Source organism: Balaenoptera physalus (assembly GCF_965194825.1).
Source record: "Balaenoptera physalus genome assembly, chromosome: 18".
In the NCBI taxonomy this organism is placed as follows: domain Eukaryota; kingdom Metazoa; phylum Chordata; class Mammalia; order Artiodactyla; family Balaenopteridae; genus Balaenoptera; species Balaenoptera physalus.
The window spans coordinates 75791025-75804906 of NC_138899.1; the positions used below are offsets into that span (position 1 = coordinate 75791025).

The 13882-nt window shown below is 38.0% G+C and overlaps 1 protein-coding gene across 3 annotated transcripts in view; it reads right to left on the minus strand.

Annotated features, from left to right (window-relative positions):
* Positions 1–13882, minus strand: part of POMP (proteasome maturation protein) — a 57157-nt gene that overhangs the window by 42720 nt on the left and 555 nt on the right. For 2 of the 3 annotated variants that reach the window (XM_082434562.1, XM_082434564.1), the window contains exons 2-5: positions 11591–11688; positions 9802–9862; positions 7877–7978; positions 6079–6172 (exon numbers count right to left, since the gene is read on the minus strand). In XM_082434562.1, the coding sequence (XP_082290688.1) occupies positions 6079–6172; positions 7877–7978; positions 9802–9862; positions 11591–11688 (355 nt within the window). Of the gene's footprint in view, positions 1–1427; positions 1598–6078; positions 6173–7876; positions 7979–9801; positions 9863–11590; positions 11689–13882 lie in introns of those variants that run through there. The other variant, XM_082434563.1, reaches the window with a different exon arrangement.

Here is a 13882-nt window from a genome sequence, read left to right on the forward strand (position 1 = left end):
TCATAGTACCTTCTACTGGTCAGGAAGAGTATCTACTATTCCTAAAACTAAGGTACAGAAATCTCCAACTTTGTTAATTAGTTGAAAGAGAACACATTTAGAAACAATCAATTAGTGAACCTTCGTTATTTCTATATTTTCTCATAATTTAAGTGTAAAGTGGGTTGGCAAATACTGTGTTGGCAAAGACAGTTTTAAACTCAGCCTCGACGGTCAGGAGCACTTTTTACCGTAGGATGTTTAGCAGCATCCCTGGCGTCCTTGCACCAGATGCCAGTTGGAAACCCTCCCCAAAGTTGTGACAACCAGAAATTTCTCTAGACATTGTTAAATGACCCCCCCCACTCCCAGTGGGGAGGGGAAACATTGCCTTCAGTCATAAATCAGTGACTTAGACAATAAAAATACTCCTGAGAAATTGATAATGTTTAATTTTTGTATACTAGGTCCATAAAAAAATACCTTATTAAGAAAGAACCACTGGGGCTTCCCTGGTGGCGCAGTGGTCGAGAATCTGCCTGCCAATGCAGGGGACACGGGTTCGAGCCCTTGTCTGGGAAGATCCCACATGCCGCGGAGCAACTAGGCCCGTGAGCCACAACTACTGAGCCTGCGCGTCTGGAGCCTGTGCTCCGCAACAAGAGAGGCCGCCATAGTGAGAGGACCGCGCACCACGATGAAGAGTGGCCCCCACTTGCCGCAACTAGAGAAAGCCCTCGCACAGAAACGAAGACCCAACACAGCCCAAAAAAAAAAAAAAAAAAAAAAAGAAAGAACCACCATAGGGAAGATTTATTTTTAAATAAACTATTATGGAATTTGTTCATGAATAGTTGTGTGTGTACATGAATGTTCTTTTTTCTTTTTTTAATTTAAGCATCTTATGGTATATTAATCTATGCAGTACTACAGTTTAATTGACATCTGCTGATTGTTTTATTTAATTTTTCACTTTAAAGACAAGACCAAAATCAAAACCTCTGAACTTAAACTTTTCAACCTGAAAGAATCAAAGAATGTAGTTATAATTCTAAAGTAGCAACAATAAAGCAAGTGTTATTCTTATGGGTATTAATGGACTATACTGAAACAAGGTAAAATATAATACTCTTATTTTGTACTTACTTTGAAATGCTGCCACTGAACAGATGTTTATTCTGAAAGATGCTACTATGAAGTCTGCACACTCAAATACCAATAATGGTTATTCAAAATTAAATTTATGAAATAACTAGAAAATAGGCTGAATTGGAACCTGTGCCTAGTTTTATGACATTAATTAGCAACATTTTTTTAAAGACATAGAAGGCTATTGTTTTAATATAAATTAGAAGTTTTAAAACCATCTCCCTTTAGTGCCTTCAATTATCACATAAACCAAAGACCCAAATAATTTCAAATGATCACAGATACTACTTAGGCAAAAATTCTCATGTGTCAGTACTTTTAATGTTGTGCACGTCAAATTATAGTAAAAAACGACTATAAACAAGATGCAGCCCCTCTATTTCCATGAACAGCACAGTGCATTACAGTAAACCGAGCTTATATTCAACCATCAAATGTGGTTCTCCCATTAGTTCACTTTGTGACGGGTCTGAAAACAAACAAAAACAAACATATTAAAGAACTGGACACTTAAAATGGGTGCATTCTACTCTATGTCAAGTATACCTCAATTCAGGTGATTGTAAAAGAAAATATAGATTGAATAAATTCTTTTCCAAAGTTCTTAAGTTTTCTAGTGCTTTCCAGTTGACTCTAGGAACGATCTCTAAGAGATTAAACAATCCGTAATCTAATTTGCAAAACCCATTTTATTTCTATCACTCTGTGCTCTGTTGCAAATACATATATACACAAACCAGAATTCTAGAGCAAGAAAACCTTAAAAATCTTCACTCTCGACAGGGTAAGAGAGTGTCATGGACATATATACACTACCAAATGTAAAATAGATAGCTAGTGGGAAGCAGCCACATAGCACAGGGAGATCAGCTTGGTGCTTTGTGACCACCTAGAGGGGTGGGATGGGGAGGGTGGGAGGGAGGGAGATGCAAGAGGGAAGAGATATGGGAACATATTGTATGTGTATAACTGATTCACTTTGTTATAAAGCAGAAGCTAACACACCATTGTAAGGCAATTATACTTCAATAAAGATGTGGAAAAAAAAAAAATCTTCACTCTCTTGTCTGTATTGATGAGTCAGACAAAAGTCTTACTTTAACTGCAATAATGCACCTAAGAGTTTTTAAAATAAATAACAACATTAAGCTTCCTACAAACAAACAAAGCCTCTTCTCCTCCACACAGGACAAGAAACAGAATAAATACCCAACGAAATAAACTGTAAAATCAGTTTGTAAAAATAAATAATCATTAAAATAATGATTACCAAGAGTAACAGATCAATTTGGATGTTTCCTCATTGGATCTCCTAAGAGACTGGAGATTACTGCGTCACATTAGTTCAGCAATCTCTACTCTTGACATTTGTCACACAACAAAGTAACCTTAGCAACAACTGATACTGTTACAATTATTAATAGAGTAAATGGCTATGTATACAACAGGCATCCAAAACCCAAATTTAAAAAAGTATGTCAGCACATGAGTACAAAGAACAAAGATGTTTGCTGCAGCACTGTTTTGTGTTAATAAGAGAGAAGACTCAATACATGTATTGATGCAGCACACCTACTACCATTAGACACAGTATGATACCAATTGTGATAAAAAAAATATACACAAAGCAACGCCAGATATTTTCTGATTATATATATTTGTACGAAGACACACAGAAAAAAGTCTGGAAGGACATACACTAACTAAAAGCAGCAAGCAGCAGGCAAATAGGGAAGGAGGGAGAGAAATGGGTTTGGGGTAAACATGGAGGACTTGAGTCTCAGCTGTAATGTTTTCCATTTTAAAACAAAGAATATCCTTATTTATATAATAACAACTTTCCTTTTAAACTCTCCTTTTTAAAGCTTTTGACTTCAGTAAAATACGTGCTTATTAAATAAATCACTTGCACCAGAAGACAGCACACCATGTAAGCAAGGCCCTGGCCCATGAGACTCCCAGGGAGGACCGGGCCTCTTGGTCAGTCTCAGTTCCCTCATCTTAAAGTGACAGAACTAGAGAAAACAGAAGGCCGCTTTCAGCATTAAGAAAAAGTCCAGTTGTGACTTTCTTACTGCCTTCCTCACATTCTCTTCCCTTCCTTAAAATATAATGTGCAGATTTTTCTTGGCCAAGCACTTCCCTGATGAGCAAGCAAACAAAACCCTGATCACCTCCAACACTTTAAAAAATGTAAATTGGAGAATTATGCAGATTTTCATCACAGTTGACTAGTCTTCATATCACGCTTAGATTAACACACTACTCCCTCATTACAGACTTTAAAATTCCTTCTGGGTCAAATGTGATGAGGAGAATGTGGTGAGCAACAGCTTTCAACACTCATCATGGATTAAGCACCTTATGAGGCACTGGAGACACAAGAGTTAACAAGACAAAGTCCCCAGCTCTCATGAGGCCTGTATTTATGTTGAGGAAAACAAATAAGAAACAAGAAAGATACTGAAACAGTGAGAAGCGAAGAATGCAAATGAGGTGGCAGGGTGGCGGGGACTGCTCTAGACTGGGCAGTCTCTGAAGGAGTGACATTTCAACTGGGATCTGAAGAGCGAGGGCAGAAGTGTTCTAAGCAGAAGGAACAGCTACGGCAAGGCCCAAAGGTGAAGCCATAAACTGTCCACAAATCACACAGTCACAGTTCCCACAAGGGGGACACTACCCAAAGTGCAGCGCAGTGATCTCATCCTGACAAAAACCACCCACCTAAACAGAGGATCTTTCCAGTTCTTAGCTGCCTTACAGAGATGCAAGGAATGAATATATAAAGATGTCCACAAGATAGCTAGTCATCTTTTTAAATCTGAAATTCTATCACACGTCACAGCTTAAAATCACTCAATGGGTATGGACACCAAGGGGGGAATGTCGGAACGGGGGCGGGGGGGGTGGTGGTGGGATGAATTGGGAGACTGGGATTGACACATATACACTAATATGCATAAAATAGATAACTAATAAGAACCTGCTGTTTAAAAAAATAAAATTCAAAAATAAAGATTATAAACTGAAAAAAAAAAGAGCTGAAGAAAAAAATAAAGTTACAGTCTTCAGATGTCAAAAGAAAAAAAAATCACTCAATGGCTTTCTGTTGCATTCTGAATAAACTTTTTATGGTCTGCAAGGCTCTGGCTCCTCTGTACCTGCCTGGCTTTTCAACCTCACCTTATTCTACTTTCCACTTCCCTCAAAACACTCCAGCTGCATAGGCCTTCTTAGCATGTTCTTATGTGTGTTGAGAGACAGTTCTCTAGAAGCCTTTCTTGATTCCGCAAGTCTTGGAAGCAGAGGCACTGGTCTGCCTTTGTTCTGGACTCTCTTTCCAAGGCTGTTTCTAAAGAGAGATCGTGTTGCCCTTGGGGCACAGAACAGGCAGGCTGACTGCCCATTGTAAGATTCAGGTGCCCTGAACTTGGGGTTCCCCTTACTGTAACAAAATACACTCTATATGCAGGTTTCATCTAACCCTCTTCTTGCTGCCCTGTGGGAACTGGGGCTCAAGGACCCAACAGAAAAGCTGATGCTCTGGCTTCTGCCACCGCTGTGAATAACAAACTGCTCTTTGTCTTGAGGAGTCGGTCTCTGCCAGCGTCCATGAAACCACAGAGGGCTAACTTGTGAGCTTTTAAGTGGAATAAACCCTTCAGAGCTCTTCGGCTGTTCTCAGGTAAGAGACCCTGGACATACAGCTTCTTCTGTCTGAAATACTCTTCCCTCTACTTCTAGCTCAACTAATTCATGTATCTTTCAGGAATCAATTTATATGTCATATTCCCAGAGGTGCCTGAGCCTCCTACCCAACAACAAACTATACACCTACCCTTTTTATTCCTAGAATTTAATCACTGTTTGTAACTACATGTTTGTGTTTTATCTGTTAATGTTTACCTCCCCCATTAGAAAGCACAGATGTTTTGTTTTTTTCACCATCATATATTCAAAGCCTAGCCCAGTGCCTGACATATAACAATTATTTTACTGACTGAATAAATGCTCAGTAAGTCCCTCCCCCTTTTTTATCACATGACTTTACAGAGGCTGATTTTTAAATGAGTGCATTTTTATAACTAAAAGATAATTATAAACCCGGGCTATCACCTTACTAATTTTAAATGAGGTCTAAATTCAATGTAAAAGCTTAGGAACTCCAGGTTTTCCTGCATTCAGAAAGTCCCCTCGAGGAAGATTCTCAAAGAGGAGGCTCATGAGACTTCCGCTGCGTCCACAGCATCTTGCTACCGGACATTAGCAGCCAAGCAAAAGTAATATAATTTAATCCTGTTGGGTTTTTCCGTTTCTCCTAAACTGCTGAGGCATAATGAACAGAGGTAATACTGGACAGAACTGTATTTGTTTGCCTTCCTCAGAACCAGAAAAAAATAACGGATGCTGCATGTATTGCTCTTACCTAAAAGTCATTTATGTCATACATAATATAATCATCCAGAGAATTCTGTTAAAAATGACAGACTCTTCTTTACTATTCACCATCTACAGAAACACAACAATTACTTAGCAGGACAGGGTGGGTATTTTTTAAAGAAAACTCTGATCTTATTTTTTCCAGTTGTTTTTAAAACTAGCCACATCCCACAAACGTTCTGAAGAGTGCAACAACAATCCTTGGTTAAGCGACCCTATGAATATTGTATTGGACTCACACATCAGACGTTATCCTCAGGATATGAAAGGAATGACTGTCATTAGTTGACTGAAATGACTATAATCTCAGAACTCCATAAATAATTTTCACTTTTAAAACCAGTTAAAGAACAGTTATTACCATTACATTTTATCTTATTTCATTGAATAAACACAAATGAATTCAATCAGCAATAAACTCCACGAGGACGAAGACGCTGTATGTTTCATCTGCTGCTGTTGTCTTGTACGTTACTGGGGCTCTATAAAAAGGTATGGAATGACACTTACCATTAAGAATATCTTCAAATCCAATAGTCTCATCATTACCCCTCAAAATATCCAATGCAAGGTTTGAGCTTGGAAGAAATGGAAGACGCTGAACCTTCAGGAAAAGTATAAAAAGGCAAAATTAGAAAAAACCAAGGGGAAAAAATATACATGACCAAATTTCACATTCTTCATTCTTTATTTGTAAAATTCACAAAACTAAGTAACATATCAATTTAACCAATGCGGGTTAATCAATTTAACATGCAAGTTCACACTTAAGACCCAAACCAAAATTTTAAAAATTCCTCAACACTTTACACAAAATATATACACTGAAACTGAACGCTTTTTACTAACACTTAATAATCCCATCAGGTTTGCTCATATTTGAGGGCTTTGCTTCTGTCCAGGAAAATCAAAGCACATACCATGTGATGAAATGCAAAATCCTAGAGCCTAACACCATTCTTTGTTCCTAATAAACGTGGGATGATCAAATTCCTGAAGAAATTCCAACTCAGTGAGAGCATTATTCTATTTAGTAAACCAATTATTCATTTTTTATGTTGTTCTGTATTGCTCACACAAATGTTTAAGTTATGACCCTTTAAAACAGTACTGATAGGGACTTCCCTGGTGGCACAGTGGTTAAGAATCCGCCTGCCAATGCAAGGGGCACGGGTTTGATCCCTGGTCTGGGAAGATCCCACATGCTGCGGAGCAACTAAGCCCGTGCGCCACAACTACTGAGCCCGCGCTCTAGAGCCCACGAGCCACAACTACTGAGCCTGCGTGCCACAACTGCTGAAGCCAGCATGCCTAGAGTCCGTGCTCCGCAACAAGAGAAGCCACCGCAATGAGAAGCCCACGCACCGCAACGAAGAGTAGCCCCCACTCGCCACAACTAGAGAAAGCCCATGCAGCAACGAAGACCTAACGCAGCCAAAAATAAACTAATTAATTAATTTTAAAAAACCAAAAAACAGTAGTGGTAACTAGAAATGAAGATCGAAGTCACCTGTGGGACTTTAAAAACCACAATGCCATTGTGAACTAGTGTTATGTACTTTTTTCAATTATTAAATACATATACTACAGACTAGTATCTAAGTACAGTGGAGAATGCATGGGCTGTAGAGTCAGAGAGATCTGGATTCAAATTCTGCTTTTATTACTTACTTAGGCTTTGCCTAAGTTACCTGACTTGTCTCACCCTGTTTCCGTATCTGTGAACTAGGATAGTAGCACCTTCCTCTCAAACCTGTAGCATGGTGCAGTGTAAAGTACACATATATAGTCACTGGCACATAGCTTGTACCCAACAAACTTTAATGTAGCCAAACCAAATTTTCAGTTTTTCTGTTCTTTGTTAGTTGTCCAGCAATCATTGGAATCAATGTAGTGTGATGTGACAGAATCCAGAGCACAGATGGGGGGACAGTTCTTACACACTTGGAAGGACATTTCTGAAGATCTTCTTCCTAAGCAACAGGTATATTCAGCAATATACAACCTGCCTACTAGATACCTCCACCTGGATATCCGTAGAGGCATCTCAGATTCAATGTAACCCCCCAAGGCAGAAAAACATGAAAGTGAACACAGGTAAGTTGTCAGACACTGAGCCTATAATTTAAAGGAGTTTTCCATTTCAAAGCTTCTTTTCTCTATGAAGCAGACATCAAGGTCATATCCTAAAAGGGGGAAAGTAGGATAGGTTGTAGGGGAGAAGAGAAGGTAAGGTTTGTACAGCTGTTTGTACAGCTGATATCAACACACAGGCGGGATGCATACAAACCGACATTCATAAACCCACCTGCTGCACTGCCTTGAATTCCATTTGTAGTTTTAATGGAGCAAATAGACCCTGGATGTTTCTCAGTGTGGAAAAGTTCATTTTATCTTGGTTGAGCTGGAACTACAAAGACAACAATGTAATTTTAAATGTTACACTCAACATTCTGCTTTCAAAACAGTTAGCACTGATACGCATGTGACACAATACTTAGAGGAAGGATTTCAATATCCATTAACTGAAATAAAAACGAAGTATTTTTACTAATTTCTTCGACAAATTTTAGAATATGTATGTCTATATTTTACCTGGCATGCAGGTGTCCTTCACTGGTGTAAAATTACCACCTAAAATTTAGATTTACAGAACTAATACAGTAAGGGAATGTTTTTCATATTGCAAAAGTGTATTTACAAAGCATAATCATATTTTGATTATGATTATGCAAGCAAACAAAACCCTGATCACCTCTAGCTTTTGATTAGAATTACTGCAAAACTGGTAGAGCAAAGAAAACGTATAAATAACCTCAGATCCAGAAACAGTTTGATACAGGACAATAATTAATAAGAAATTTCTAAGTATGAAAGTATCTACTTCAAAGGATTTCATCAAAGAAATAATCAGACCCATTATATGGTCCTGTTAATTAAACTACAATGCTTAAACTCCACCTTTTTGAGTAATTGGGTCTGGGGGAAAAAAGAAACCCAAACTCTGAAGTCTGTCCAATTTGTGTTGGGTACTAATAAGCAATTTTATTCTGGAATCATACTCTTACTAAGCACTGATACTACTTCTAAAAAACAAGTCAGGTTTACCCCATCTAAATATGTATAATTTATCTTTTGAACCCAAATGCAGAACTTCACATTCACCACCTTGTTTTTCTTGAAGTTCTGGTCTAGTCTTCTGGTCTGTTGGGTCATCTATGATGTAGTTCACTTATTCATCAAAACGAGCTATCCTTATCAGCTTTTTCTCCCATAAACCTGATTTATATGTTTTCTATGGCTAATCTGAAGTCTCTGAAAAACAACCTTCTCAAGTCATCTTCTGAGCATGAAACCAGAATGCAGCAAAAGCAGCCAGGGGCCCCTTTATTTTCTCGTCTAATTTGAACTTCAATTTCATCATCAAATTATTTGTTCTACTCTTTCTTAACGAAAAATCTTTCCCCTTGCTGAAGAGGGGGGAAACAAAACAAAACAAAACAAAACAAATGGAATAGGTCGGCTTCCTGTTAACTGGGTAACACTGCACCATCATCCCCAAGTAGTAAGACACCTCCTTCTTCTTGCTCTGAATGTGTTATTTTAAAACCCTTTAGGTGGTCTTTAGGACATCTGTACAAGCTATACCCTCTGGGGAATAACCTTTCCCCACCTATTTAGCTGGTTAATACTGTTCTAAAACTGTTCAAATGCCCTCTTCTAGAAAGCTTTCCACAGGTGGTTGCTCCATCCCTGGTCCCCTACAACACGTTATGAAGCCCCTAGCCACTGCTTATCCTCCCATGAAATTTGCAGCCCCTTAAGGATGGGGACTATGTCATATTCACCTGTGCACCTACTGTGCCCAGCAGTAACCTGGAGATGCAGGGCCTGAAAAAGAGGTCAAGGCTAGAGATATGGGCTTGGGAAGATCAACAGCAAAAATGGCAGGGGAAAAATACAAAAGAAAATGGGATCATCAAAGGAGAACATATGAAAGGAATGGAAAGGTGGACTAACCTCTAGAAATGTCTATAAAAAAGACAAAGAAGAATGTGTAGAAAGGGAGCTTTAGTGAAGCAATACAATGATAACTCAAAGCTTAGGATATTGAAAACAAGGCCTCAAGTTCTTCATGGTTAAATGCTCAACACCAGAAGTGTCTTAATCAGGTATTGTTAAAAATATTTTTCTACTAGAGGATAAAAATAAAAACACAGGTAACATACTTACATTTTTTTCTGATAATTCAAGAGGATGACTGGGCAGAAGTTCATTTTTCACATACGACAAACTGAAAATAAACATTTAAGATGGAGATTATATATTACTGAATACCTAGAGCTCAAAATCACATCTATCACTGTTGTAGTATAAATAAATGGCACAAGGGAGCTTTGGGGGGATGAGTAACCCGTTCTGTACCCTGAGTGTGGTGGTGGTGGTTCTGGTAATTAACACATGTTTTAAAATTCATAGAACTATATACCAAAAGGAAGACAAGAAGTCAAATTTACTGAATATTGTTTTAAATGCATCTATTATAGACACTGGTGGTCAAGACTTCAATTCACTGGGGAGAACCCCCCCAAAAATGGTCCTCAATGCTGCCCTGTATCTAGAAGAAATTTAATAAAGTATGTTTAATACTATTACTCTGATGACATGATTCTTGTATTATATAAAATATCTAAGCTTCTTTTGTTCAGATCTAATGCATATTCAATAGTTAATATATTTTTGGTAAACACATGTTGAACAATCTGTTTGACATTTACCAAACACCTACTATGTATAAAGTACCATATTAGGTGATATACAGCTAAAACCAGGCCGCTGGTCTTTATCACCCTAGATATATAAAGATGACTATCTTATTGTCCAAACCAGGATCTGAGAGCTGAAGGAAACCTTAGAAATCCTGCAACAATCGTTTACTGAATACTATCTTTGTATAAAGCATTATCCACAAAGTGGAATTTGATAATGGCTCTGCTCATGGCAATCTTACAGTCTAACTGGGAAGAAAAAGAAGCATTTCATGTGAAAACAACAACAACAAAAAAAACAAATCACCCGCATTGGTTACCGGCTAGCTTATAAATCTGATTATACTATACTATTGCCAATTCCAAAGGCAATATAGTGCATCTTTTACTATGGAATGAAAAGACAATAATGAGGTATTATGTCTGCTCCCAGAGACCAATATTAAAATGATATTCTAAGACAGTAAGACTAAACACCTTAAAATTAGATATAAAATTCAAAAATTCAAAACACAGTACATACACAGGGGGGAGGAAAGCATTATCCTTATTTGATTAAGCAGAAAAACAATCTGCCAAGGAAAAGGACCAGTACTAGAAATTCAGACCCAAACATATAGAAAAATAAAGAAAATCGAGGGAAGGGGTATAACTGTACTGAAACTAGAAAAGAAAAATAAGAGCAGCTAAGACTTACCCAGTGCTTACTAATGCCATGTACTGGTCTAAGTATTTTCCATGTGCTAGCTCATTCAAAATAACATATACGCTATTACTAGCCTTATTTCACAGGTGTGGCCACTGAGACGTAGAGCAATTGAGTAACCTGCCCATGGACACACATCTAGTAAATGGCAGAGCCAGGACCAAAGCCCAGAGTCCACGCTCTTTACTGCTATGATCTAGTGTCTCCCAAAGAAAAGTCAATTACTCCAGTAGTTAATAAGATAAAGAGACAAATGGCTCTCCAACTTATCAGCAGCACAAAGAAGAATCCTACCAAATCATGCTACTGGGTAACATCTCCTAGGAAGATGCCCTTTCCTGGGAACCTACTACTCTGATAAGATGCTTCTTCCACTATAGAACACATCCAATCCTACCCTCCCCCTCCTCCCCTACTCTAAAGTGTATTACTTGCTACCTCCTAAATTAAACATACATTTATGGCCTATCAAAATATTTAAAGAATACTGTGAGAAATAATTCACATTTTATCATAACAAAGTCAAAGTCACAATTCCCCCATATACCCTTTTCGAAGAAGATCATGACTTTCAAAAGGTCCACTTGCTGAAAGTTCAGTAACTGGAATACTGTCCTTTAGCTGAGATCCAAGTCCTCTGGCATTCTATAACACAAAGGAAAAATACTATTAAATATAAACAGTTCAAAAAAACACTGAACATCTACGTAAAAAACAGTTTAAGCACTGGAAAGAAAAGATAAGGTCTTTGCCCTCAAAGGGCCCAGTCTAGACAAGTACCATGAACCTTAGCATTACGGTAGAGGGATATACATGGTTCAGTGAATAAAATCGAATTTGGGGTAGGAAGGATTCCTGCGTTGATCTCTGAGTGCTGTCAAATTGAAAGGCATTCAAGTAAAAAAAAAAAACATGGGTAAAAGTATAAAAATATAAATGAACAAGCTACAAGTAGTTTGAGATGATCAGCTAACTACATGTCTGGGTAGAGCAGTAAAGGCTGGCAAAAAGAAAAAATGAAAAGGTTTAAATATGCAAAGAAACTTCTGTTTTATTCTGAAATAGAGAGCCTCTGAAGGGTTATGGCATGATCAGATTTACTTTCATTGGAAAGATCCCTCCCTTAGGTTAGAATGATTGGCACAGAATGAAAAATGTTGAGGGCAGAATCCTGGGGAATACCATTCCTTATGGACAAGGAAGAACAAGGAAAATGGGATTAAGAACAGAGAGAACAACTAGAAGAGAGTAGTCACAGAAGCTAAGAAAAAAAGGGAATTTCGAAAGTATTTGGTTCCCATAAGAGGGTACTACCTATGAAAAACAAATGTATCTAATCAGGATGGTATAAATAAAAAGAAATAAAAACAAAGACTCACGGTATATTTGGTACTGCTGTATTGTCACCCTACTCATTTATACTATAATTTAATCACCAAATATTTATTAAATATCTACTATGTGGCAGGTTCTCTACTAGATACTGAAGATACATATCTGTCTTCCAGGGCTTAATCTAATGAAGATAGAGTAAACATGCAATTAAAATGTAATACATGTTACCACAGGTAAAACACAAGATGCTGAGTTTAAGTTACTTGTTGCTGAAATACATCATCCCTGCAATTCTGCAGGAAAATGTAAAACAGCTGCAGGTAGTTTGGAGTGTTATACTCTTCTAGGAGAAACTATTCTGAGAAACCAGCTTTTTAAATTGATGTTTTACTTTATTTGTATATTTTACTAGGTCAGGTACCGCACCCTGTCCCAGGTTTCTTCAATCTACCACCCCAGTCCAGGCTCTCACACCTGGATAATGTTAACAGCGCTGCCTCTAGCCTGTTCTATTTTCCAATTCTGCACAGCAAGATTTGCCTGATAAGCAATTTTCCTCACCAAAGCTGTTAAAAAAACAAAACAAAACGAAAAACAAAAACCTCTCTCACTGGTTTGTCAATGTCTTGCCTCCGAAGCCTGGAACTCAAGAAGCTGTACAACAGGTTTCAACTCTCCCACATAAAAGTCATGGTTAATTAGGAAAAGAAGCTGAAATCTAGTGTACATGCCACTAACCTGATGAAAGCACAGAACCTCTCTGGCCCTGTTTACTCATCCTTCCAGCTGCCTGAACTCCTTCCAGGACCAGAGTTGTATGATTGTACCTTTCCAAAACTACCTTCTGTTACTTTCCTACATAAAGGTTCTCCTCCTCCCAGACTGCTTTATTGTAGAGTAAAGGAAGAAAAGTTTCTTCTACACACAAAGAAAAGGGGGATTCTTATCTCTAGGATCTACTGTTTATCACTTTCCCAATTCCCTCCTGTAAAACATCAGAATCAGTACATGATATTTCTAATAAAGTAGCAGAGGAAAACAAATCTATGAAGTTAATTAACACTTGAGTTAATTGAGGTTAACACTTGAGTTAATTGAGTTAAAAGTGTTAACACCTGAGTTAACACTTGAGTTAACTGAGTTAAAAGTTACTTGAGGGTGTTTCTAAAACCTCTTTACTATGCTCAGCAGTATTTACCAAGAGAAACTTTCTAGATTTGGATGGCCCAGCAGCAGTACTGGTGGTATCAGAGTCGCGAGCAATGACGGTTCAAAAATCTCTCCCAAATATCAAACTTTTAAGTTAAAAAGAGAGAAGGGGCGGGGCAGGAGGAGATCCACTAACAATACTGACAAACGGGGAGTAGCAACTATCCAATTTTCCCCCCTCCAACACGTGCCATACTACGAGCTCCCAAAAATGTTTGTGGGGTAAAGATGAGTGATGGAAATGCGACCTACAGCTGTGGGTTTGTTATCAAGGCAGTTCCAAGGGTCAGGGGTG